The sequence below is a fragment of the Manihot esculenta genome, chromosome 14 (genome assembly GCF_001659605.2).
Source record: "Manihot esculenta cultivar AM560-2 chromosome 14, M.esculenta_v8, whole genome shotgun sequence".
Classification (NCBI taxonomy): domain Eukaryota; kingdom Viridiplantae; phylum Streptophyta; class Magnoliopsida; order Malpighiales; family Euphorbiaceae; genus Manihot; species Manihot esculenta.
The window spans coordinates 23,076,650-23,104,237 of NC_035174.2; the positions used below are offsets into that span (position 1 = coordinate 23,076,650).

Here is a 27,588-nt window from a genome sequence, read left to right on the forward strand (position 1 = left end):
TCAAGGTCCATGCAACTCATCTAGCATTTCGGCAATTACTGGAATGGGGTATTTATGAGGAACTGTGGCTCGATTGAGTGCCCTGTAATCAACGCAAAATCGCCAACTTCCATATTTCTTCCTTACTAATAGAACAGGGCTGGAAAAAGGACTTGAACTAGGATGAATGATTCCGCTAGCTAACATTTCTTCGACCAGCTTCTCAATCTCATCTTTTTGATAGTGACCATAGTGATATGGCTTCACATTCACTGTTGAAGTTCCTGCTACTAAGATGATGGCGTGATCAATGGTACGCTTGGGAGGTAAAGAAGTCACATCATCAAACAATTCTGCATATGGTTGTAGTAGAGAAAACAATTGTTGTTGTTGGCCCACTTAACGTTATCCTCAAGAATAGGAACAATTGGTAATGCAGAGACTTCCCATAAAACTAATGAATAACCAACATTAGTTATTTTAGATAACTTAGATACTTAGATTACCTCTCTAGTGCAAGATGGCAATCCTATGAGAGTGATCAGCTGTCCTTTTAATTGGAATGTCATCCTCATTTTAGCCCAATTAATCTGCATATTACCTAATTTCATCAACCAGGCCATACCCAGAACAATTTTCACCCCTCCTAAGGGAAACACAAAGTAATCAACTATAATATCAACACTACCCAATCTGAGAGGAAGCTGTTGGGAAATCCCGAGATTGTTGCAACCCAGTTACGCAGTGAAAAAATAAAATCTCTGTTGATTTCCTTTCCCAGAATCCGAGTGCTTCGTTTAATTCAAAAGATGGATATGAGACTAAGCTATTAATCTCGTCAAGAAGATATAATGCCGAACTGATGGTGCTGCCTTTTCAAACGAACACCCTCAATGGTATCCACACGAACGTCTTCTATCCTTCTAGAGTGTTAGCTCTCTCAAGGATGGATAGATTATGTGCTCCACAATCTGCAATCTTTTAGACTGAGTTTTCTCAAAACCGTCGTCACCACTCTCTTCGTAGAAAGAGTATTTATATGTTTCAGTCTTTTTGTTTTCCTATAACTCTTTTCCTAAAAGAGTTGTACTACTCTTTTCCAAAAAGAGTTGTGTTCAGACCACTATCACAATCTCGCAGATACTCAAATATCTTTATGTGATAGAGTCTTTTATCTGTAACAGTTACAGATAGACTGCAGATCTTTTTAAATATTATTATCTTATAATAATAAATAATTAAAAATAATAACACTTTATTATTATTAATTATACTAATGGGCTTTTAGCCCATTAATATAGCACATCAACAACGTTCTTGTGTGTGACCCAATAGGCTCACATTAATTGGCAATAGGCCCAGTCCAACAAGACATATAAGTCATAAGTGGCCTCTAGCAAGATATTATGACTACCCAACTAATATGAGGATCAATAGTCCGATAAAGCCTATTAAATAGAACATGAATTAATCCCTTTGTCACACGATATCTAGTTTGAACAAAAGTCATGGTCAATGTCAAACTTACGATGTTCAAACTTATGATTTCTCAATCTCTAAGTAGACTGATAAATTCAAATGATATTGATCACACTATCAATTCATTTGAGCACGGCCATGCATTTCTCAGTCTCACTTATCGAGGGGCCCAGAAGATATCTCTCTCATAGAGAGGGACAAATCCTATCTTGATTGTTCATTATCCTCTACATAATTTTTATTATGCTCAATCATAACCTTTATGATTGTCCGATTAAAGACAACGTTTGGTTATGTCAAAACATAATAGTCTTTATGTTGGAAACTATGACAATCTCAAGTCAAAGGATTAAGACATAACTACTTTGAGATTCACTTATGACAATGACCCATGTAGTGATCTCAATGCGGGTCCATCCAATACTTTGTTCTCTAACAAGTATTTATGATTATTGAATTATATCAACATATACATAATCATCTCATGATTATCAATCAATAATCATACCAGTTATATTTTATTATTATCAACATAATAATAAGTAACCAGGGATGATAATCATTATTATGTAACATGTAAACAAATCATAGTGATAAAAACCTCTTTTATTAATAACCAAAACGACATACAAAAAAGGCCCAAGATATTGGCCTAGGGCATATACACTAACAATCTCCCACTTGCACTAGGCCTAATCATACAAGTATCTAATACCCATAGACCTAGTGTGCTGATCATGCTTGACCTGTGAAAGAGGCTTAGTCAATGGATCTGTAATGTTGTCATTTATGTCTACTTTGCATATTTTGATATCTCCTCTGAATAAGGTGATATCACCTGAGTATATGTTTTAGATCTCTGGTGGGATCTGGGCTCCTTTGCCTGTGCTATGGCACCGTTATTATCATAATAAAGGTCCATAGGTTTTGCAATACTGGGAACCATTTCCAACTCTGAGATGAATTCTTTCAACCAGACTGCCTTTTTAGCTGCATCTGATGCTACTATATACTCAGCTTCTATTGTAGAATCTGTTATAGTGCTCTGCTTGAAACTCTTCCAACTAACAACTCCACCATTTAAAGTGAATACGAATCCTGACTGCGATCTGAAGTCATCTATGTCGGTTTGGAAACTAGTATCTGTGTAACCTATTACAACTAGCTCATCTTCCAATCCTCCATAAACTAGGAATGCATCCTTAGTCCTTCTCAAGTACTTTAGGATATTCTTAACAGCTGTCCAGTGACTTTCACCGGGATCTGCCTGATATCTGCTTGTTGTGCTCAAGGCATATGAGACGTCTAGTCTAGTACATAACATGGCATACATGATAGATCCAATAGCAGAAGCATAAGGGATCTTATTCATTTTTTCTCGCTCATCAGATGTCATAGGACATTGATTCTTGCTGAGATGAATACCATGAGACATGGGCAAGAATTCTCTTTTGGAATCTTGCATGCTGAACCTTTTCAGCACCTTGTCAATATAAGTACTTTGACTCACACCGATTATCCTCTTGGATCTATCCCTATAGATCTTAACCTTTTGCAAGGTAGGGATATCATTTCCAATGAGTAATATGTCATCCACATATAGGACTAGAAACACAACTGCACTCCCACTAACCATCTTGTAAACACTAGGTTCATCTTCATTTTTTATGAATCTAAAGTCCCTGACTGTCTCATCAAAATAAAGATTCCAGCTCCGAGAAGCTTGCTTCAATCCATAAATGGATCTCTGAAGCTTGCAAATCTTTCCAGAATTCTCAGGGATAACAAAACCCTTAGGTTGTGTCAAGTACACATCCTCGAGTAAAAGTTCACGATTGTCAGTCATGAGAAATCCATATCTCTCAGGCTGATGACGTGTCCTATCAAATCTGCGTGGGAATTGTATCACCCTTTCAGTTTCCACAACTGTTTGTGGTTCTGAAAGTGGTTCTACCAGCGGTTCAATGCTCTCTTGTGGTACTTGAGTTTCCTCAAGTCGCAATGTACTCCCACTGAATCTCTGAGAGATAAATTCCTTTTCTAAAAAGGTACCATTTCGAGCAACAAACACTTTGTTCTCTGAGGGAATATAGAAATTGTATCCTTTGGTTTCCTTAGGATACCCCACAAAATTGCACTTGATAGATTTTGGAGCTAGCTTATTTGAGCGTTTCACATAAGCTTCACAACCCCAAATCTTAAGGAAAGACAAACTGGGCATTTTTCCAGTCCATAACTCATATGGTGTCTTTTCAACCGCTCGGTTGAGAATGAATGCAGTTGTTTCTCAAGACGTAACCTCAAAACGATAAAGGGAGATTTGTTTGATTCATCATAGATCGAACCATATCTAATAAAGTTTGATTTTTCCTTTCAGAAACACCATTCCATTGTGGAGTTCCTGAAGGAGTTAATTGTGAAACAATTCCACAGTTTTTAAGATGTTCATCAAACTCTTGGCTCAAATATTCACCACCTCGATCAGATCGAAGCATCTTAATAGTTCTACCAAGTTGATTTTGTACTTCATTTTGAAAAGTTCTAAACATTTCAAAAGATTCATGCTTATGTTTCATTAGGTAGACATAGCCATACCTACTGAAATCATCAGTGAATGTAATGAAGTACTGATAACCTCCCCTAGCACTAATGCTTAGTGGGCCACATACATCTGTATGTATTAAGCCCAAGAAGTCTGAAGCCCTTTGACCTTGTCCAGTAAAAGGGTCCTTTGTCATCTTACCAAGCAAACAAGATTCACAATTTTCAAATGATTCAAAATCAAATGAATCCAATAAACCATCCTTATGGAGCTTAGATATGCGATTCTCATTTATATGGCTAAGACGACAGTGCCATAAATATGTTGGGTTCAACTCATTTGGCTTAGTTTTCTTAGAAGTTATGTTATAGATATTGTTGTCTCTAGAATCATCTAGATCAAGGACATAAAGGCCATCATATGAATTTGCAATACAATAAAGCAAATCATATTTATTAATGGAGCATTTCTTATTCTTAATAAGAAATGAAATACCTTCATCGTCCAAAACAGAAACTGAAATAATATTCCTACTCAAAGTAGGAACATAAAAGCAATTGTTCAGAACTAGCGAAAGCCCATTGGGCAACACAAGTTCATATGTCCCTACAGCTATGGCAGCAACTCTTGCTCCATTGCCTACACGTAGGTCCACATCGCCCTTTTCAGTTTTCTACTCCTTTGAAACCCTTCACATTTGTACAAATGTGAGATCCACATCCGGTATCTAATACCCATGAAGTAGAAATAGATAAATTAATATCTATAACATAAATACCTGAAGTTGTAGTCTCACTACTCTTCTTCTTCTTGCATATATCCAAATAGAGTTTGCAATTTCTCTTCCAATGCCCTGGTCCCTTGCAATGGAAGCAAATTCCTTCCTTAGGAACTATTTCCTTAGGAACTTTTGCCTTGGATTGCCATTTAGGCTTGCCTCGTCCCTTAGGCCCATTACCACCTTTAGACTTGGCCTTCCTCTTATTTTTCATGGGCTTACCCTTATTGACATTCAAAATTTAGGTAGGTAACGACCCGAAAATCCGACCCGTTACCGGCGCTAGGATCCAGATCGGCTTAAGGCCGCCGGGACCCGTAGCAAGCCTACATACCTCCTGTAAACCTGTGGAATCCTATACATAACAACATATACATGATCTGTAAAAATTTTCTTTTCTCTTATCCAAGCAAAACCTGTGCAAGCACACAAAATCATACATAAACCCCACACTGGAGTCCGCATCAAATACTCCAATGGGGTATCATCATCATATATATCAGCTTGGATAATCATGGTCATTAACCTCATTACTCATTAAACACTCTGTACATAATGGGGATTCACACACCTCTAGGTCAAGCACTACTATAATCCTCAATACATCATCAAATCATTCATTACATTACATGGTCATAAATACTCATTACATCATGTTCATGTCCACTACTATCTATTACAACATACATGACTTAGCTTCACTCTAGCCGACTTCCTGATCTATCCTGTACCTGCAACTCTGGGGATAAAGGGAGTGGGGTGAGCTACTAGAGCCCAGTGAGCAGAATAATAAAACATCAATTTAAATCATGCTTTCATGTATGCGCCATAACACAAACATTTCACAACAAGGATGAACTTGTCACCATTTAGCCCCTATCTTTCTTACTTATACATGCCGGGGGCATAGAGCCGTAGCAGGCACACCCGGACTTCCATAATCTGTCATAATGCCAGGGGCATAGAGCCGTAGCAGGCACACCTGGACTCACATAGGCTATCATGACATACAAGGGCTAATGGATCATTCAACATTCATCCACATCAACAACAAAGTATGCAATGCAGCATATTCGTGAATTCTAATGCAAACAACCTAATATATCTCATGGCATTCATGATGCGTGAATCATGCTAAAACATTTCATTAATTTGCTTTAAAACTTAAAGTTTATTCCACTCACCTCTGGCTAGCTCTGAAGAGACTCTGAAGCAGCTGGCTCACTGCTGGGGGTCTCGGTTCCTCGGGTCCGAACCTACACAGGTGGACTCAAATGAGGGACCAAACATACATGAATATGACTCTAAAATACTCCCCAAAAACCCCCTAAAACATCCTGAAACATCACATGAAAACATGCAAGAAATGGCTGAACAGGGCACTTTCGGCGGCAGGTTCGGCGGCCGAAAGTCCCTCTGCAGCCGAAAGTCATGCAGGTTCGGCGGCACCTTCGGCGGCCGAACCTCCCAGACAGAGACGAAACTTGAGTTTCGGGGGCAGGCTTCGGCAGCCGAAACTGCCTCCACAAGGGGGTTCGGCGGCCGAAAGTCACTTCGGCGGCCGAACCTGAGTTTCTGCCGAAGGGCAGAAACTTGGCTCCCTTGTGTCCACAGCCTCAAGACATGCATAAACTTGTTTCTACACATGCATACACATCATACATCACACCTAGGGGTCTCAAACTATAATATACCCCAACTACAACACTTCAAACAACACATTTCCAACATACATTGTTCAAATCACAACATAAACCCATAAACCTAACAACAAGCCTAAACATGCATTCTACCCCATCAACTTGCATAAAACTTTCATAAAACATAAAAGAAGCATAGATCGAAGCTTACCTCTTGAAGATCGAGAGGAAGAACGACCCTAGCTCGGAAAATGGAGGGATTTAGCTCCAAGACTTCCAAGCTCCAAAACTTGTTTCAAAAGCTTAAATTTCAAAACCAAGGGAAAACAAGTGAAAATCTTGAAAGATTTAGAGGAAGAACATCAAAAATGGGTGAGGGGCGGCAGAAAGCTCACCTTGGCCGAAAATGGGGAAAAACTCGCCCGTTTTCGGCTAAGGGACCCTTTTATAGTGGCTGGCCAGACCACGTTCGGGGGCCGAATGTGCCTCCGCATGCATGCCATGTTCGGCGGCCGAACATGAGGTTCGGCGGCCGAACCTGGACTTCCCTCACTCATGCTTTCGGGCGCCTAAAGTCCCTCCGAAAGCATGCATGTTCGGCGGCCGATCTTTGGAGTTCGGCGGCCGAACCTGGGTTTTCCTCCAAGGATTTTTTTATGCAAAAACTCATTTAATTTCTTACTTAAAAACATGAAATACATGAAAACATTTCATAAAATCATCGTTTTACCCTTCTAGAGGTTTCCGACATCCGAGGTCCCACCGGACGGTAGGGATTCCGATACCGGAGTCTAGCCGGGTATTACAGTAGGCCTTTTCTTGACATTCACCTCAGCTGTCTTTAGCATCCCATGCAGCTCAGGAATGGATTTCTCCATATTTTTCATGTTATAGTTCATGACAAACTAAGAGAAACTGCCAGGTAAAGAATGTAGGATCAGATCCGTAAAGAGTTCTAAACTCAGAGGACAGCCAAGCCTAGCAAGGTGATCAATGTAGCCTTTCATCTTTAAAACATGAGCACTAACTGATTCACCTTCAGCTATTTTGCAATCATGCGATGCAATGGCGGTTTCATACCTATCCTGCCTAGCTTATTGTTAGACAGCCCGTTTGAGATGAACACTCATCTCATAGGCCTCAAGTTGCTCCAGATCCTTCTGAAGTTCTGGGCACATAGTTGCCAACATAAGACATCCAATGTCATTAGAATCATCCATATGCTTCTTATGCTTGTTCTTAACAGCATTAGTAGCATCAGCAGGAGGTGGTTTTTGGGATAGCTTCATCAAGCACATAGGACTTTTTCTCTTGCTTGAGAAAATTTCTCAAGTTTCTAAACCAGTCAACGAAATTAGTCCCATTTTCTTTCAGTTTATCCTTCTCAAGAATAGATCGCAGTGATAAGGTGGAATTGTTATTAACAGCCATAATTATCTACAAAATATGCAAATATAATTAATTAATATTAAGGTGATAATAGTCTCCCACTAAAATACAACCCTCAAAATAATAATAATATTTTAGTGGGCTAAGATCCATATTTCACCTAATTCTAAGTCAGCTTTGGCAGGACGCTTAGTGTAATACCCGGCTAGATTCCGGCATCGAAATCCCTACTTTCCGGCGGAATCTCCGTTGAAATCTGGAATTCTAATGATGCCAGAGTCTTCTAGAGGGGTAAAATGTGTTTCTAAAATGTTTTCACATGATTTTACGGTTTAATGGAAAAGAAATGGAGTTTTGAAAAGAATAGGCCAAGGAGGAAGGACCCAGGTTCGGCCACCGAACCTCAAGTTCGGCCGCCGAACGTGGGGCTATTTCGGGAGTGCTTTAGGCCTCCGAAAGCTTTGAGGGCAGAAACCAGGTTCGGCCGCTGAACCTTAAGTTCGGCCGTCGAACCTCAAGTTCGGCCACCGAACATGCGGGTGTTTCGGAAGCAGGTTTGGCTTCCGAAGGTGTTCTGCTCAGCCACCTATAAAAGGCCCCTAGATCGGAAATGGGCGAGTTTTCTCTCCCTATTTCGGTCATAGGTGAGTTCATGCCTCCTTTGGTTGATTTTATGTCTTTCCTTCAATCTCCCAAGATTTTTATAAGTTTTATGGCTATTTTGAAGAGTTTTAAAGATTGGATCAAGGTTTGAGAGCTTGGAGACTTTTGGAGCTTGGGTTCTCCATATCTCTAGCTTTGGGTCGCACCAACCCTCGATCTCCAAGAGGTAAGTGTAGATCCTTGCCACCTTTTATGTTTTAATGAGGTTTTAAGTAAGTTTAAAGAAGTTTTAATGCTTAAGTATGGGTAGATATGCATGTTAAGGTTTATGTGGGTTTTATGCCCAATATATGTTTATGTGCTGATTGTTGGGGGTTTAGACTAGTGTTTATGCCCTATATGCATGTGGGAGTGTGTTTGCATGTTTGGGTGAGAGCAAGTGAAGTTTTGGGTTGTTTTGATGGTTTTGGCTTATGTGGGTCATGAGCTATTTATGTATGCTTTATGATGTTCTTTGTTGGAATTTAAACTTGTTTTAAGCTCCTTTATGCATGATTAAGGGTTATGCACATTTTTAAGAGGTTGAATGCATGTTTTGGATGTTTGGAGACTTGTTTGTGCTTGAGGCTGAGTTCTGGATGAACTTAGGTTCGGCCGCCGAAGGTAGTTTCGGCCGCCGAACCTGCCTGTGGTGGCTTGTTTTGGCTGCCGAACCTTGCCCCCGAAAGTTGGACTTTCGGCTCTGAAAGAGGCTTTCGGCCGCCAAAGGTGCCGCCGAACATGCATGAGTTTCATCTCTAGAAGAGGCTTTCGGCCGCTGAAGGTGCCGCCGAAAGTGGCTGAGTTTCAGCTCTTGAGGGACTTTCGGCCGCCGAACCTGCCGCCGAAAGTGCCCTGTCCAGCCTTTTCTTGGGTGTTTTCTATGCATACTTTGGTGATATTTTACGGGGTTTTTAGGGAGTTGTTTGAGTTGTTTAGAGTGTGTTTGGCACCTCATTCGAGTCTACCTGTGTAGGATCGGACCCGAGGGACCGAGGAGGCCAGCAGTGTTAGCTGTTGCAGCGTCAGTCCAGCGTCAGCCAGAGGTGAGTAGAACTGAACCTTATGTTTTTAAATTAAATCAAATGCCTAAAGCATGTTCATGCATCATGTTTTTATGTAATAGGTGGATTGCACTAGTTTCACGAATATGACACATTGCATTATTTACTGTTGATGTGGATGGACCAAGGCGACTTCAATAGCCCATAGATTTGTCATGATTGAAAGTCCTGTGTGAGCTCCTTCAGGGGGGCCGGGCATTATGTTGGGTAAGTCCTGTGTGAGCCCTTTTAGGGTCGGGCACCATGTTATGTGATTGAAAGTCCTGTGTGAGCTCCTTTGGGGGCCGGGCACCCACAGAGGGAGTTTTGAGGTCATGTCCAATCCGTGATGTGAATTGTCTGTGCTGTGACGCATTTCATGACAGCATGTAATAAATGAACTGTTTTATTATTTCTACTCACTGGGCTTTTTAGCTCATCCCTCTCCCTAATCCCAGTTTTGCAGGTTAGAGGTAGTCCAGGAAGACGTCAAGGGTAAAGGTTTTGGCTATGTAATAGAGTAGTGGACATGATGTAGATTAAAGGAATGTTATGTGATGTAATAGATTGTAAGATATTATATTTATGGATTAGTGTTGTGCTTGGCCCTAAGGCTTGGTTAGTCCCTTTTAGTACATGATGTATGTTATGTTTTATTATTGATTTGTGTGTGAACCAAACTTGTGGCATGTGACGTTTACCACGCTAGAGTATTTGATGAGGACTCTAGTGGAGGTCTTATGTTTATGGTTTTGAGGCATGCACAGGTTAGGTTTTGGTTCATCAGATGTGATCCGAGCTTGATGTATGTAATGTTGACCCAGCTAGAGCTTTGATGAGGACTCTAGTATGGGGTTATTTTATGTTTACAGTTATGTAGCATGCAGGTCAAGCTCGGTATATACATCAAATGTTTAAGTTTTTATGTTAATGTTTTGATCATGTATGGGATTTGACCAGGTGATAGGAGGTATGTCAGGCTTGCTACGGGTCCCGGCGGCCTTAAACCGATCTGGATCCTAGCGCCGGTAGCGGTCCGATTTCCGAGTCGCTACAGATTGGTATCAGAGCCCTAGGTTCATATGGTTGGACCTAGAGTGTGTCGGGCTCATAGATGTTATAGAAGGGCAAGCACAATAGGAAAAATTCATGTCCACTAGGATAAGATGTCGAGTCCTGTCTTGTATGATGATGATGTGAAGTGGCATGATTTTATGCATGTGCATTAATGGTATGCTATGTATGTGATGTGGGTTCATGTGTTTCCACATGAACCGTATGATGCTAATTTTTGTATGATTGTGTGTTGTTCTTCAGAGGAGCTAAGATGCGAGGCGTTCGTCGATCTGTGGAATCGACTGGAGTTCCATCTGAGAGGGAAGGTATGGGCACCTTTCCCCCTACTCTGCCAAGAGCGCAGTCGTGGGGAGTCGGCAGATGGGGAACATCAAGGGACCCTGGAAGGTCTTTTGATGTGAGCAAGGAAGAATGGCTCCAAGAAGGACGTCAGCTAGTATGAGGGAAGTAGAGATGGATGTTCGGAGAAGGGATGTCAATCTGGAGGTTAACCTGTTTGAGAAAGGCAGGGGAGAGTCTCAAGAAGACGCTCCAACTCAGGATTCCAGAATCTCAGGTTCAGGAGGGATTGATCCCTCCACTCTGAGTACAGCTGCCACAAGAAGTAAGAAGTGGGGCAGAACCCTGAGGGGGAAGAAGAGTAAGTTTTGGAAGAATTTGAAGTCTAGTCTGGGTTGTGGTGCTGGTTCAAGCTCTGGCTTAGGCAGTTCAAGATGTATGAGGTGTGGGAGACCACACAAGGGAGTCTGTCGGCATGGGACAACAACTTGTTACAGGTGCGGACAGGAGGGGCACATAGCACGTGAGTGTCCTACTGCGCCTCGGATGGCATGGTCCAAGCGGACATTTTCAGGTAGAGCGGCTCAACCAGCAGCTCCAGCTTTGTTGCAGACCAATAGTCGAGGCAGAGGGAGAGGTGCATCCTCTTCTTCAGCAGGTTTCCATGGAGAAAGTCTGTCAGCTCCGGCTCGGATCTTCACCCAAGCTCAGCAGGAGGCAGACACATCAAACACAGTGGTGCCAGGTATGCTCACTTTTGAATGTTCTGATGTGTATGTTTTGTGAACCCTGGTATTTCTCTTTTTTTAGTTGCTCTAGGAGCCATCGAGAGGTTGAGTTGATAACTTCTGGGCTAGAGTGTCCTCTTTAGGTCAGTGAACCCAAGTGTGATGCATCTGTGGCAGAGCCAGTCTGTCGGTCCAGTTCAGTGTCAGTTGAGGGTAGATGCCGTCCACCAGACCTTGAGGTCCTAGACTTGACTGTCTGGACATCATTCTAGGGATGGACTGGGTTTTTCTACTCGTGGTACTACCGGGTCTGTAGAGACAAGGTAGTCAAGTTCAGAGGATAGGATGGGTCAGAGGTAGTCTGTTGAGGGGACAGTGTAGGGATGCCTAGAGGTTTGATATCAGTCTGTCAGGTTCGTAGGGTGTGTAGGAGGGGTTGTTAAAGGGTTTGAGTTCTTGTTGAGAGTTTAGCAGTCAGGTCAGGAAACCAGCCTCATTGTCTGTTGTTGTGAGAGAGTTCTTAGATGTCTTCCCAGGCGAACGGTCAGGTTTACCATCTGCTAGAGAGATAGAGTTTAGAAATAGAAGTGATGCCTAGCATCAAGTTCATCTCTATTCTTCTCTACAGGACGGTACCTGCAGACTTGTAGAAGTTGTTGGAGTAGTTGTAAGAGCTTGGTAGACAAGGGTTTTATCCGACCTAGTACCTCACCCTGGATTGTCCCAGTGTTGTTGTGGGAAAAGCGGGATGGATCCTTGAGACCCTGTGTCGACTTCAAGCAGTTGAACAAGGGTCGCTACCAAGAACAGGTATTCCTTACCTATTGAGGGTTAGAAATGAAGTCAGTTTAGTAGAGAAGAAGGGAGAAGAGAAAGGATCAGAGTGCGCAGCAGAAGCTTGTGGAGTTCAGGAGAAGGTTGGGGTATTGCTTATGGCGTCTCCACTAAAGAGGTGATTCGTTGTGGGTCGAAGGGTAAAGTAGCTCCAAGATACATCGGGTCCTTTGAAGTCCTGCAAAGGATTGGAGATGTATCGTATAAGCTCGATTTACCTGCTTCGATAGAGAAAGTCCATTCGGGTTTCCATGTTCCTGTGTTATGGCAGTTTGTGTCGGATCCAAGTGAGGTTCTTGAAGAACCAGAGGTGGAGATCTCGGGAGGTCTCACCTATGTTGAGCAGCCAGTGCGGATCATTGACACACAAGTCAAGAAGTTAAGGAACAAGGAATCTCGATAGTGGTAGCCCTTTGGAATCACCACATAACGGAAAAGGTGTGCCTGAGAGACCCAGGAGTTCATACTCCAGCAGTATCTGTATCCCTTTTAGGAGGGAGGTTTTTAGGTTTGCTTGCTTATTTATGTATGCTTGATGCTATGATTTGAGAATGTCTGTTTGTTTGAACATTCGGGGACGAATGTTCTTAAGGGGGGAAGAATGTAATACCCGGCTAGATTCTGGCATTGGAATCCCTACTTTCCGGCGGAATCTCCGTTGGAATCTGGAATTCTGATGATGCCAGAGTCTTCTAGAGGGGTAAAATGTGTTTCTAAAATGTTTTCACATGATTTTACGGTTTAATGGAAAAGAAATGGAGTTTTGAAAATAATAGGCTAAGGAGGAAGGACCCAGGTTCGGCCGCCGAACCTCAAGTTCGGCCGCCGAACCTCAAGTTCGGCCGCCGAACCTCAAGTTCGGCCGCCGAACGTGGGGCTGTTTCGGGAGTGCTTTAGGCCTCCGAAAGCTTTGAGGGCAGAAACCAGGTTCGGCCGTTGAACCTCAAGTTCGGCCGCCGAACATGCGGGTGTTTCGGAAGCAGGTTTGGCTTCCGAAGGTGTTCTGCTCAGCCACCTATAAAAGGCCCCCAGATCGGAAATAGGCGAGTTTTCTCTCCCCATTTCGGTCATAGGTGAGTTCATGCCTCCTTTGGTTGATTTTATGTCTTTCCTTCAATCTCCCAAGGTTTTTATAAGTTTTATGGCTATTTTGAAGAGTTTTAAAGATTGGATCAAGGTTTGAGAGCTTGGAGACATTTGGAGCTTGGGTTCTCCATATCTCTAGTTTTGGGTCGCACCAACCCTCGATCTCCAAGAGGTAAGTGTAGATCCTTGCCACCTTTTATGTTTTAATGAGGTTTTAAGTAAGTTTAAAGAAGTTTTAATGCTTAAGTATGGGTAGATATGCATGTTAAGGTTTATGTGGGTTTTATGCCCAATATATGTTTATGTGCTGATTGTTGGGGGTTTAGACTAGTGTTTATGCCTTATATGCATGTGGGACTGTGTTTGCATGTTTGGGTGAGAGCAAGTGAAGTTTTGGGTTGTTTTGATGGTTTTGGCTTATGTGGGTCATGAGCTATTTATGTATGCTTTATGATGTTCTTTGTTGGAGTTTAAGCTTGTTTTAAGCTCCTTTATGCATGATTAAGGGTTATGCACGTTTTTAAGAGGTTGGATGCATGTTTTGGATGTTTGGAGGCATGTTTGTGCTTGAGGCTGAGTTCTGGATGAACTCAGGTTCGGCCGCCGAACCTGCCTGTGGTGGCTTGTTTTGGCTGCCGAACCTTGCCCCCGAAAGTTGGACTTTCGGCTCTGGAAGAGGCTTTCGGCCGCCGAAGGTGCCACCGAACATGCATGAGTTTCGTCTCTAGAAGAGGCTTTCGGCCGCCGAAAGTGGCTGAGTTTCGGCTCTTGAGGGACTTTCGGCCGCCGAACCTGCCGTCGAAAGTGCCCTGTCCAGCCTTTTCTTGGGTGTTTTCTATGCATGCTTTGGTGATGTTTTAGGGGGTTTTTGGGGAGTTGTTTATGAGTTGTTTAGAGTGTGTTTGGCACCTCATTCGAGTCCACCTGTGTAGGATCGGACCCGAGGGACCAAGGAGGCCAGCAGTGTTAGCTGTTGCAGCGTCAGTCCAGCGTCTGCCAGAGGTGAGTAGAACTGAACCTTATGTTTTTAAATTAAATCAAATGCCTAAAGCATGTTCATGCATCATGTTTTTATGTAATAGGTGGATTGCACTAGTTTCACGAATATGATGCATTGCATTATTTACTGTTGATGTGGATGGACCAAGGCGACTTCAATAGCCCATAGATCTATCATGATTGAAAGTCCTGTGTGAGCTCCTTCAGGGGGGCCGGGCACTATGTTGGGTAAGTCCTGTGTGAGCCCTTTTAGGGTCGGGTACCATGTTATGTGATTAAATGTCCTGTGTGAGCTCCTTTGGGGGCCGGGCATCGACAGAGGGAGTTTTAAGGTCATGTCCAATCCGTGATGTGAATTGTTTGTGCTGTGACGCATTTCATGACAGCATGTAATAAATGAACTGTTTTATTATTTCTACTCACTGGGCTTTTTAGCTCATCCCTCTCCCCTAATCCCAGTTTTGCAGGTCAGAGGTAGTCCAGGAAGACGTCAAGGGTAAAGGTTATGGCTATGTAATAGAGTAGTGGACATGATGTAGATTAAAGGAATGTTATGTGATGTAATAGATTGTAAGATAATATGTTTATGGATTAGTGTTGTGCTTGGCCCTAAGGCTTGGTTAGTCCCTTTTAGTACATGATGTATGTTATGTTTTGTTATTGAGTTGTGTGTGAACCAGACTTGTGGCATGTGACGTTTACCACGCTAGAGTATTTGATGAAGACTCTAGTGGAGGTCTTATGTTTATGGTTTTGAGGCATGCACAGGTTAGGTTTTGGTTCATCGGATGTGATCCGAACTTGATGTATGTAATGTTGACCCAGCTAGAGCTTTGATGAGGACTCTAATATGGGGTTCTTTTATGTTTACAGTTATGTAGCATGCAGGTCAAGCTCGGTATATACATCAAATGTTTAAGTTTTTATGTTAATGTTTTGATCATGTATGGGATTTGACCAGGTGATAGGAGGTATGTCAGGCTTGCTATGGGTCCCGGCGGCCTTAAGCCGATCTGAATCCTAGCGCCGGTAGCGGTCCGGTTTCCGGGTCGTTACACTTAGAATTAAGTTATTTAGGCAGGTAACCCCTTACCAATTACATCTAATGTAACTCTTAGATTATGAGGTATTGACATCATATGTCAAATGTATGTTATACCCCATCTAATGCCTTAGGCCCAAAATCGTTTTGATAGCCTAATTAAGCTCAACTAAAATTAAATAAATGAGTAACCATTACTCATCCTATCTTACTAGGATAACCTAATGCACTTTGCTTTGGCAAAACCTGCATTTTGGTGATCTTAGTCTTGATAGGTGTTTAATATATGGTTGGCATTAAAACTTAAAATTTTAGAGTGAATGTTCAATTTTAATTTTAATTATTTTGTCTTGCATATATATATATTATAGCATCCAATATGCATACATATATATATAGACTATCATACATAATATCTCATACTAATGTATAACAAAATAATAAAAATTAAAATAAAATTATTTTACATAGTCATTTAAATCTGATTTAAAGACTAAAATAAATATTTTATTTTTTTATTTTTTTAATTATTTTGTCTAACATATATATATATATTATAGCATCCTATATGCATACATATATATATATATAAACAATAATGCATAGTATCTCATACTAACATATGACAAAATAATAAAATATAGTCATTTAAATCAGATTTAAATCTGATTTAAAGACTAAAAGAAAATAATTTATTTTCTTATTTTTTTTTAATTTCAGGGGGCAGAATTGTAATTAGGGCGTCTTCTTCCTCATGAGGAAGCCCAAGCCGCCGCCCCCACCGTCGTGCGACTCGCCGGTGCGCGGCCCACTGGCACGCGACACGCCGGTGCGCGGAGCGCGACCCACCGGGCGCGCGATCCACTGGTCGCGCGACCCACCTGCGCGCGAGGAGGACGCGAGGCAACCGCACAACACTTGCGCTTCCCCGTTTATGGCGATATGTTCCCGATCGCGATCTCTTCCACGCGCCGTTCATCTCCCAAACAGCGATGACTAGTTCCGCTACCGGAACTGGCAGACCGCGCAACGATTGCGCCACCTCCGACATCGAGGTAGCCCGAACCGCTTCTCGTCGACGACAGCTCGTGAGGGGAGACCAAACCGAGACTCATCTCGATCCTTCTGTGCAACCGAGCGGCAGCCGCCCCCATCATTGCCCGACGACAGCACAACGCTTGCGCTCACGCCGGCAGTCTGAATCAGCACCGAGGGCTCCATCACCGACGGGATTGTGAAGGGAGTCGCGATTTCACCGTTTCACCGGATCGCACAACAACTCCCTACCCCGACAACGTTGAGCCTGCTTGTCCCAGCCGCGCCAACCACTGGGCGTCGCCGAGCAAGCACGCGCGGGTTGAAAGACTTATCGCGCGCCTGCCACCAGCTGACGTAGGTGGTGGCCGCGGGTGGTCTCCGGTGACTATGGGTGCAGTGTTATTCATGAACACTGTTTCAAGAAGACTTCCCTTTTTTTTTTTTAAATTGTTGTTGTTTTAATTTTAACAATTAAAACTTAAAACAACGAATCAAAACAATTTTGATTCTAAATTCAAAAAGAAAAATTTTAATTTAATTTTTCTAACAATCTAAATGATCCAATCATTCATCCGTAAATTTAACCATAATTATCATGTCATTCTAATAAACATATATCGCATATATAATATCAATCATGGTATAATTAATTTAAACGAAAAGCACAGGTAGGCTCTGATATTACTGTTGGGAAATCTCGAGATTGTTGCAACCCAGTTGCGCAGTAAAAAAATAAAATCTCTATTTATTTCCTTTTCCAGAATCCGAGTGCTTCGTTTAATTCAAAAGATGGATATGAGACTAACCTGTTAATCTCGTCAAGAAGATATAATGCCGGACTGATGGTGCTGCCTTTTCAAACGAACACCCTCAATGGTATCTACACGAACGTCTTCTATCCTTCTAGAGTGCTAGCTCTCTCAAGGATGGATAGATTATGTGCTCTATAATCTGCAATCTTTTAGACTGAGTTTTCTCAAAACCGTCGTCACCACTCTCTTCGTAGAAAGAGTATTTATATGTTTCAGTCTTTTTGTTTTCCCACAACTATTTTCCTAAAAGAGTTGTACTACTCTTTTCCCAAAAGAGTTGTACTACTCTTTTCCCAAAAGAGTTGTGTTCAGAACCTACTATCACAATCTCGCAGATACTCAAATATCTTTATGTGATAGAGTCCTTTATCTGTAACAGTTACGGATAGACTGCAGATTTTTTTAAATATTATTATCTTATAATAATAAGTAATTAATAATAATAACACTTTATTATTATTAATTATACTAATGGGCTTTTAGCCCATTAATATAGCACATCAACAACGTTCTTGTGTGTGACCCAATAGGCTCACATTAATTGGCAATAGGCCCAGTCCAACAAGGCCTATAAGTCATAAGTGGCCTCTAGCAAGACATTATGACTACCCGACTAATATAAGGATCAATAGTCCGATAAAGCCTATTAAATAGAACATGAATTAATCCCTTTGTCACACGATATCTAGTTTGAACAAAAGTCATGGTCAATGTCAAACTTACGATGTTCAAACTTATGATTTCTCGATCTCTAAGTAGACTGATAAATTCAAATGATACTGATCACACTATCAATTCATTTGAGCACGGCCATGCATTTCTCAGTCTCACTTATCGAGGGGCCCAGAAGATATCTCTCTCATAGAGAGGGACAAATCCTATCTTGATTGTTCATTATCCTCTACATAATTTCTATTATGCTCAATCATAACCTTTATGATTGTCCGATTAAAGACAACGTTTGGTTATGTCAAAACATAATAGTCCTTATGTTGGAAACTATGACAATCTCAAGTCAAAGGATTAAGACATAACTACTTTGAGATTCACTTATGATAATGACCCATGTAGTGATCTCAATGCAGGTCCATCCAATACTTTGTTCTCTAACAAGTATTTATGATTATTGAATTATATCAACATATACATAATCATCTCATGATTATCAATCAATAATCATACCAGTTATATTTTATTATTATCAACATAATAATAAGTAACCAGGGATGATAATCATTATTATGTAACATGCAAACAAATAATAATGATAAAAACCTCTTTTATTAATAACCAAAACGACATACAAAAAAGGGCCAAGATAATGGCCTAGGGCATATACACTAACAGAAGCTGCCAACAAATGCCAGAAGTAGAAACCCAATGACCATCACCCAATTCTACCATAAAAATAGGTGTGTAGGTGGATCAAAGGTATCCCACAGCCGAAAGAGGTTAGAAAGGGCAGGGCCTTATAAGGGCATGCACTGAAAACCCAAGTGGACGCGTTTTGGGAAGAAAGGGTAACCAATCCCTTGACCCGAAAACAAAACCGTGAGGAAAGAAAGGGTGCCAATCCCTGGACCGAAAGCAACTGAAAATAAAGTAACTGAAAGCAAAGTAAAGTAACTTAAAGTAAAAAGGGGGGTTTTGAGATTGATTGAATTGATCTAATACTGAAAGCAATAAAAGAAGGCGAATAATAAAAATAAACAGATTCAATAATGAGAAAAGCTCTAGTTGAAGAATTGGATCCACTTCAGTTGTTGGGATTTATCATTGAAACTTAGGTTCCTTTATTTGATTTAATAAATTAGTTGTGGAGATGGAAAGCGCTTCTCACCACCACATCTCTCCTTAAGCATAAACCAATTAGGGAACGTCCTCTAATTAATTACTAATCAACAAGTTGCCAAGGAACGTCCTTGGGCCTTAGGCATCAAAACAACTGTCAATTGCATTAAGAAATAGAGAGACCTAATTCTAGCTACCCAAGCGCATGGTGATATTGCTAGATTATACAACTTCTTTAGTTTTTACACCAAGAGTTCTTATGTTTGAACAATCTAAGCAATTACGGACTCAAAATTATTTAAACTAACAATATATTACCTTGCAATGAAGAATCAAGTGGCCACATTGATCAAAATAACAAAGCAATAATGGAATCAAGCATGAAATTGCACAAATATTGAATAAACCAAAGATAATAATGTATGTTCAGATCTCACAATCCATAAAACAAACAAAGTTTCACCTAATCTTCAACTAGAATAAAAGGTTTCAGCCACTGATGGCTGAACCAAAACCAAAAAGAAAAGAAAAGGGGAAGAAGAGATAAAGAACCAAAGCTTGGAGAGTCTTGGAGGGCGCCGGTCGAATGGAGAGGATGTGTGGAGGGGTGGCCGGCTAGTTTAGAGATCCTTATAAAGGATTTATGTGCTGCCCTAGGTCTTCCTTGCTGCCCAAGTTGATGTCCTTGCTGCCCAAGATGCTGCCCATGCCGCCCAACCTTGCATTGATGAGATGGAGCCTCTCTTTGAATTTTGAATTTTGAATGTGCAAGACTTGAGGTGGCATGTGTGTCTTCTTTGGCTTCTTTAACAAGCTGAATTTGAATTTCAAATTTGAATGTGCATCTTCTAAAGATTTGGCTTCTTTAATAAGGAAAAGGATCCTTGAAGATCTTGAATTTCAAACTGCTCTGCTGAATACACTTTCCTTATTTGCCACTTTCCTTATTTAGCACTTTCCTTAATGAGCTGAATCTTGATTTTGAATTTTGAATGCTCTTAGAGATTTGAAATTTGAATTTCAAATTACTTTCCTTATCTGGCTCCTTTCAAGTTGCACTTGGCATGCTTGCTCTCCTTTGCTCCATTTTAGGCAGTTTTAGGGACATTTTCACCAAATTGTCTCTTTACACCATTTTCTGCATAATAAGATCAAAATCACAAAATTAGACAGAAAAAGTATAAATTAACATCAATATCATCATAATAAAATGGTCTAAATTATGCTCTATTAAATACCCCCACACCTAGCCTTTTGCTTGTCCTCAAGCAAATAAACATAGTCAAACAAGCTCTCTTTGCTACTTGATCCTTTATTTCCACTTAAGCTCTTACTCTAGATACTTACTTTGAATCATTGCAGTGAAGAATGTATGCATCAAGGTTACTCACCTTCTTTCCTTGTCTCCCTTTACCTACCATGGCTAGTATTTATTTTCCTTAAGAGAGAGATTACACATGCACATATTATTTGTTTAATTAAGACTCTTTCTAGCTTTCAGAGTGATTTGCCCTTACCTTGAAGTACTCTATTATGCCCTTTTCACTTAAATCTTGCTTGAAAAGGTCACCAACCTTTTGATGTGAAAGTATATATTTTCAGTTGGTAACCTGTCCAAGTGACTACTAGCTCTGTTCATAGTCTTTCAATCATTGGAACAGTTTAAAATTTGTGCTTTGAAGTCTAAGCCTTTGCCGAATTTTCTATCTCAATGGATTTGGTAAATCAACACCAATTGCTAAAACAAGTCATGTTAAGTTCTTTCACACATATTTTCAATCCATTCTCTCTAATGAGTAACATGTATTTTTCACCATGGCAAGCTCAAAGATCCAATTCAAAAGGAAATTTCCAATAATGAATACAACTCACTATAATTGATTCAACTTAGGTTTAAAGAGTCATCACATCCATGGGGTCATGGAAAGAAAGCTCATCCAACATAGTCTATGAGTTTGAGTAAAGCAAATCAAAAAGAAAAACGGTGGCTACATGTGTGTGAAATGAAAGCAAAAATACCAAAAATGAAAAAAAATTCAAACTGTGGCTATTCAAACTAAAACTGAAAGCAAAAATAAAAGTTCAAAGATATGCACCCCCACACCTAATTCATACATTGTCCTCAATGTATAGGAAATATAAAAGATCAAAGGATGCTGAGTACTCCCCTGGTGTGGTGTGCATGGTGCGATCAACTAGACAGGCTGAGAGGGATGGTGTAGTGGAATTTCTTCCTCTACTTGCGTTGTGAACCCTTCGTATTATGGTTTCAGATATGGTTCCTCCCAAACATCATGTTTTGCATTCTTCTTGATTTTGTCTTTTGTGTGCTTGGGTCTATCAAAGGGGAAGTTGTTTTCTACGTATTCAGGAGGTTGCCACATGGAGAGCTTCTGTTTGGGCATACGAGATTCTGCCTTATCTAGTGGCATGGGCAGAAAGTGTTTCTTATGCTCCTTTGCTTTGGGCGATTGGAATTCCATTTGTTCCTTGTGCACATGGGCTGTTTGCATTGGTTGTCTGGCTGAACTAGATTCAGCTTCTTCCTTCTGGGTAAGACCTGTATGAAAGGGGTGTATCGCAGGACTGTCCTGCGGTTCAAGCTGAGGTGGTTCGGTTGGAATGCCTTTTGCCTGTGCAAGGTCCTTCTGCGAACTGATCTGAAGAGATGTGATTGATTCCTTTCCTTTCTATGCTTGGACACAGTCCATCTGTTGAATGCTGCAGACTGTTTCTTTCAGTTCTGGCTCTTTTTGGCTCTCTTCCCTACAAAGGTCATTGTTTAGTATATCATCTTGATTCATATCAAAAACTTCCTGGCTCAAACAATCAATAATATCTAAACCATAAACAGGGGACATGTCATGGGGATACTTCATAGCATCATAAACATTAAATTTAATCACTTTCCCTTCAAACTCCATGGTGAGAGTGTCATCATGCACATCTATCTTAGTCCTGGCTGTGCTTAAGAAAGGACGTCCAAGTAGGATGTCTGAAGTAGTGTTGCTATTGTCTTCCTTTGTATCAATCACATAAAAGTCTGCTGGAAAGACAAGTTCATCTACTTGTACTAGAATATCTTCTAGAACTCCTTTTGGATACACCACAGATCTGTTAGCCAATTGAATCACTACTCTGGTGTCTTTCAGTGCACCTGCATATAAAGAATTATAAATAGCAAGAGGCATAACATTAATGGATGCACCTAGATCACACATAGCTTTCTTTATCCCAACATTGCCAATTTTGCAAGAAATAGCAAACATTCCTTTATCTTTGCATTTAGTTGAAAGTTCTCTTTTTATCACAGTAGTAACAACCTCACCTACACTTACTTTTTATCTCTCAGCAAGCTTCCTTCTGTTGATACACAGTTCTTTCAAAAATTTTGCGTACCTAGAAATCTGTTTTACAGCATCTAGCAGAGGTATGTTGATTTCTACTTTCCTGAAGGTCTCAAAGATCTCCTTTTCTTCTTTTTCTTTTTGTGTCCTTTTAAATCTTTTTGGAAAAGGAGGTGGAATTTTGAAACTTACCTGCTGATCAGCCTTATGCGTTGGAGAGGTTTCAGCTTGCCCATTCGGTTTGGTCAGAGAGTGCGTTGGAGGCTCTTCTGAAACCACTTGCTCTTGCGCTTTTGGTTTTCCTTCCTCAGATTTGGCATCCTGGAGCTCTTTCCCACTTCTCAATATGATAACATTTACACTCTGTCTAAGATTATCTTCAGTTTGAGAAAGTAACTTACCTCGGGATTCAAGCTTGCTTATGGAAGTGGCCATTTATCCCATCTGCTGTTGGAGACTTTGCAAATTCTTCACTACCTCATCAAGACTAGTATTGGAACTTGGAGGTGCTGGTTGGGCTTGATTTCTTTGATAGTTCTGGTAATTGTTAGCCCTTGCATAACTGAAATTTGGGTGGTCCCTCCAACCTAGATTGTAGGTGTTAGAGTAGGGGTCATGTCTTACCTGGCTATTGTATCCTCCAATTGCATTCACTTGCTGGTCATCCTCCTGAAGTGTAGGACACTGATCAGTTTGGTGTCCTACATGTGCACATATTCCACATGGTCTAGCTGAAGGAAGCTTTTGGGCTTGTTGAGCTTGACCTATGATAAGACTTTTCACTGCAGAGGTTAGTTCAGAAATTTGAGAAGCTAGAACAGATGTACTTACCTCATTGGCTCCTCTCCGCAGTTGCTTTTCTTCTCCATATTGCCTAGATGAGGCTGCAAGTGTTGAGATCAACTCTCTAATCTCCCTAGGTGTTTTATCTGTAATGGAATCTCCATATGCTACATCAATGAATCTCCTTTCGGATGGTAGCAAACCTCCATAGAAGAATTCTATGAGTGACTTGTCTGAAATATCATGTTGAGGATAACCTGTACACAATCTTTTAAACCTTTCCCAATAGTCATATAAATCCTCAGATTGTTTTTGCCTAATGCTACTGATCTCTCTTCTTATGCCAATGGCTTTAGAAGTTGGGAAGTATTTGTTCAGAAAGGCTATTACCATATCATCCCATAAAGTGATAGATCCAGGTGGTAAGTAAAACAACCAATCCTTAGCATAATCATCAAGTGAAAAAGGAAAAGCTCTCAATTTAACATGTTCTTTAGTTATGCCTTGCAGCCTCATGGATAAACAGACAATGTTAAATTCTTTTAAGTGCTTGTGTGGATTTTCATTCTCTAAACCTCTAAACTTAGGGAGTAGATGAATCAAACTTGTTTTGAGTTGAAAAGGAATTGTTAGAGGTGGATAAGTGATGCAAAGAGGTGCTTGATCACCTATAGGGGCTGCCAACTCTCTCATTGTTCTTTCTCTTGGTATTGGTGGCCTTATTGCTGGATTTCCTTGTATTAGTTCATCATGGACAGCATGTTGAGCAGGGGCAATAGGTTGTGCCACGTTTTCAGCCATCTCTGTGGCTTGGTGATGCGATTCAGAGGCTTCGGAAGTGGGCTCTGCGATGGGTGGCTCTTCAGAGGGCGATTCGGCTTCAGTTGTCTCCCAAAGCCGAGTAGCTTGCTACCCTAATCTCCTAATTATGCACTCAATTTCTAGATCGTAAGGCAGCGTCTCCTTGTGTCTAGATCTGGTCATGAAAGAAAAATAAATTAGTTAAATCAATTCCCCGGCAACGGCGCCAATTTTTGACTGTGCGGTTGTCGAGGCCAGTCAAAAATAACCTTTCTGGTTATCAACAATCTTACAACTGTAGATAGTGGTGAAAGGATCGAATCCACAGGGAATTGATACTTACTTATCTTTCTTATCAAGACCAAGAGAACACACTGATAGTGAACTGAAAGTAATGTAACTGAAAGCAAAGTAAACTGACAATAAAAGTAAAAAGGGGGGTTTTGAGATTGATTGAATTGATCTAATACTGAAAGCAATAAAAGAAGGCGAATAATAAAAATAAAGAGATTCAATAATGAGAAAATCTCTAGTTGAAGAATTGGATCCACTTCAGTTGTTGGGATTGATCATTGAAACTTAGGTTCCTTTGTTTGATTCAATAAATTAGTTGTGGAGATGGAAAGCGCTTCTCACCACCACATCTCTCCTTAAGCATAAACCAATTAGGGAACGTCCTCTAATTAATTACTAATCAACAAGTTTCCAAGGAACATCCTTGGACCTTAGGCATCAAAACAACTGTCAATTGCATTAAGAAATAGAGAGACATAATTCTAGCTACCCAAGCGCATGTTGATATTGTTAGATTATGCAACTTCCTTAGTTTTTACACTAAGAGTTCTTGTGTTTGAACAATTCAAGCAATAATGGACTCAAAATTATTCAAACTAACAATATATTACCTTGCAATCAAGAATCAAGTGGCCACATTGATCAAAATAACAAAGCAATAATGGAATCAAGCATGAAATTGCACAAATATTGAATAAACCAAAGATAACAATGTATGTTCAAATCTCACAATCCATAAAACAACCAAAGTTTCATCTAATCTTCAACTAGAATAAAAGGTTTCAGCCACTCATGGCTGAACCAAAACCAAAAAGAAAAGAAAATGGGAAGAAGAGATGAAGAACCAAAGCTTAGAGAGTCTTGGAGGGCGCCGGCCGAATGAAGAGGATGTGTGGAGGGGTGGCCAGCTGGTTTAGGGATCCTTATAAAGGATTTATGTGCTGCCCTAGGTCTTCCTTGCTGCCCAAGTTGATGTCCTTGCTGCCCATGCCGCCCAACCTTGCATTGATGAGGTGGAGCCTCTCTTTGAATTTTGAATTTTGAATGTGCAAGACTTGAGGTGGCATGTGTGTCTTCTTTGGCCCATTTGACAAGTTAAATTTGAATTTCAAATTTGAATGTGCATCTTCTAGAGATTTGGCTTCTTTAATAAGGAAAAGGAATCTTGAAGATCTTGAATTTCAAACTGCTCTGCTGAATGCACTTTCCTTATTTGCCACTTTCCTTATTTAGCACTTTCCTTAATGAGCTGAATCTTGATTTTGAATTTTGAATGCTCTTGGAGATTTGAAATTTGAATTTCAAATTTCTTTCCTTATTTGGCTCCTTTCAAGTGGCACTTGGCATGCTTGCTCTCCTTTGCTCCATTTTAGGCAGTTTTAGGGACATTTTCACCAAATTATCTCTTTACACCATTTTCTGCATAATAAGATCAAAATCACAAAATTAGGCAGAAAAAGTGTAAATTAACATCAAAATCATCATGATAAAATGGTCTAAATTATGCTCTATCACCTGGAAACCCCAGTGGACGCGTTTTGGGAAGAAAGGGTAAACAATCCCTTGACCCGGAAACAAAACCATGAGGGAAGAAAGGGTGTCAATCCCTTGACCCAAAGTGGATAATATTCACTGGTGTGGGCTCAGAAGATGTTACAATTGGTATTAGAGCCCTAGGTTCATATGGTTGGACCATGAGTGTTGGGCTCATAGATGTTATAGAAGGGCAAACAAATTAGGAAAAATCATGTCCACTAGGATAGGATGTAGAGTCATGTCTTAATGAATGTATGATGATGTGTAATACCATGATTGTATGCATGTGCATTAATGATATGTTATGTATATGATGATAAATGCTCCCTCTTGTGGTTTTATTGTTTTTCCTTCAAATCTCTTAGGAAATTTACGAGTTTCCTTTTGTTTTTGAAGATTTGAGCTTGAATCCAAGTTTTTAAATCTTGAAGACCTCCAGAGACCGTTTTACCTCATCTCCACGTTGGGGTTGCTTTCACCTTTAGATCTCCAACAGGTAAGTTTAGATCTTTGCCTTTTCTATGTTTTAATCAAGTTTTAAGAAGGGGTTAAGGGTTAATAATGCATGAAATGGTTAGATCTAAAGTTTAGGGTTTGTGTTAGTTTTGTTAATGAATGTTTGCTTTTGTGTTGTTTTTGTTGTTACTTGTTGGGGATTAGGCTAGTTTTTATGCCCCTTATGCATGATGAGTGAATATGTATGTTTTTGAGTTGTTGGGTGTGAGAATTGGAGAGTTGGATGGCTGTGTGCATAGGGCAGAATCAGATTCTGCCTTGCTGGAGAACCCAGGTTCAGCCGCCGAAGTAAGGTTCGGCCGCCGAACCTGCTTATGGAGGTAGCCTTTTTGCCGCCTAACCTGCCTCCGAAAGTCCCGGACTTTCGGATCTGTGTGGAGTTTAGGCCGCTAAACCTGCCCCCGAAAGTCCCAGACTTTCGAACCTGTGAGGGACCTTCGGCCGTTGAACCTGCCCCCGAAAGTCCCTGACTTTCGGATCTGTGAGGGACCTTCGGCCGTTGAACCTGCCGCCGAAAGTCCCGTGCCCAGCCTTCCTCTGCTTGTTTTATGTGCATGTTTTGTTATGTTTTAGGGAGTTTTTGGGGAGTTGTTTAGAGTCATGTAATAGTTATGTTTGGTCCCTCATTTTGAGTCCATCTGTGTAGGATTGGACCTGGGAGACCGTAGAGGCCTTCAGTGAGTTATCTGCGTCAGTGTTAGGCGAGCGTTAGCCAGAGGTGAGTAGAACTGAACCATTTTTTTCGAACCCTATATAGGTGGATCAAAAGATATCTCACATCGGAAAGAGGTTAGAAAGGGCAGGGCCTTATAAAGGTAGGCCCTGGAAACTCCAGTGGACGCGTTTTGGGAAGAAAGGGTGCCAATCCCTTGACCCAAAAGAAAGGGTGCCAATCCCTTGACCCAAAGCGGACAATATTCACTGATGTGGGACCAGAGGATGTTACAATTGGTATCAGAGCCTGGGCCTCATGAGTACGGTGTGCTGAGCGAGGACGCTCAAGCCTGTATGGGGGGAAGGAACCCTATGTAGGTGGATCAAAAGGTATCCTACATCGGAAAGAGGTTAGAAAGGGCAGGGCCTTATAAGGGCAGGCCCTGGAAAACCCAGTGGACGCGTTTTGAGAAGAAAGG

General features: G+C 40.9%; 1 protein-coding gene across 1 annotated transcript; it reads right to left on the reverse strand.

Moving 5' to 3' along the window:
* LOC122721804 lies at window positions 1-22,960 on the reverse strand. Its single transcript, XM_043950731.1, has 3 exons — window positions 22,718-22,960; window positions 605-683; window positions 1-332 (listed from the first exon to the last, which is right to left on the reverse strand). The coding sequence occupies exons 1-3, from the start codon at window positions 22,958-22,960 to the stop codon at window positions 1-3; spliced, it is 654 nt and encodes a 217-aa protein (XP_043806666.1).
* Between the last annotated feature and the right edge of the window lie 4,628 nt (window positions 22,961-27,588).

Excerpts from the sequence above, each read along its gene's own strand:
- LOC122721804 (XM_043950731.1), bottom strand. The coding sequence starts at position 22,960 with ATGGCCACTTCCATAAGCAAGCTTGAATCCCGAGGTAAGTTACTTTCT. Across the intron at positions 684-22,717 it reads CGCATAAGGCTGATCAGCAG|CTTCCTCTCAGATTGGGTAG; the intron begins GTAAGTTTCAAA and ends ATTTCCCAACAG. Across the intron at positions 333-604 it reads AGGGGTGAAAATTGTTCTGG|AATTGTTTGATGATGTGACT; the intron begins GTATGGCCTGGT and ends AACCATATGCAG.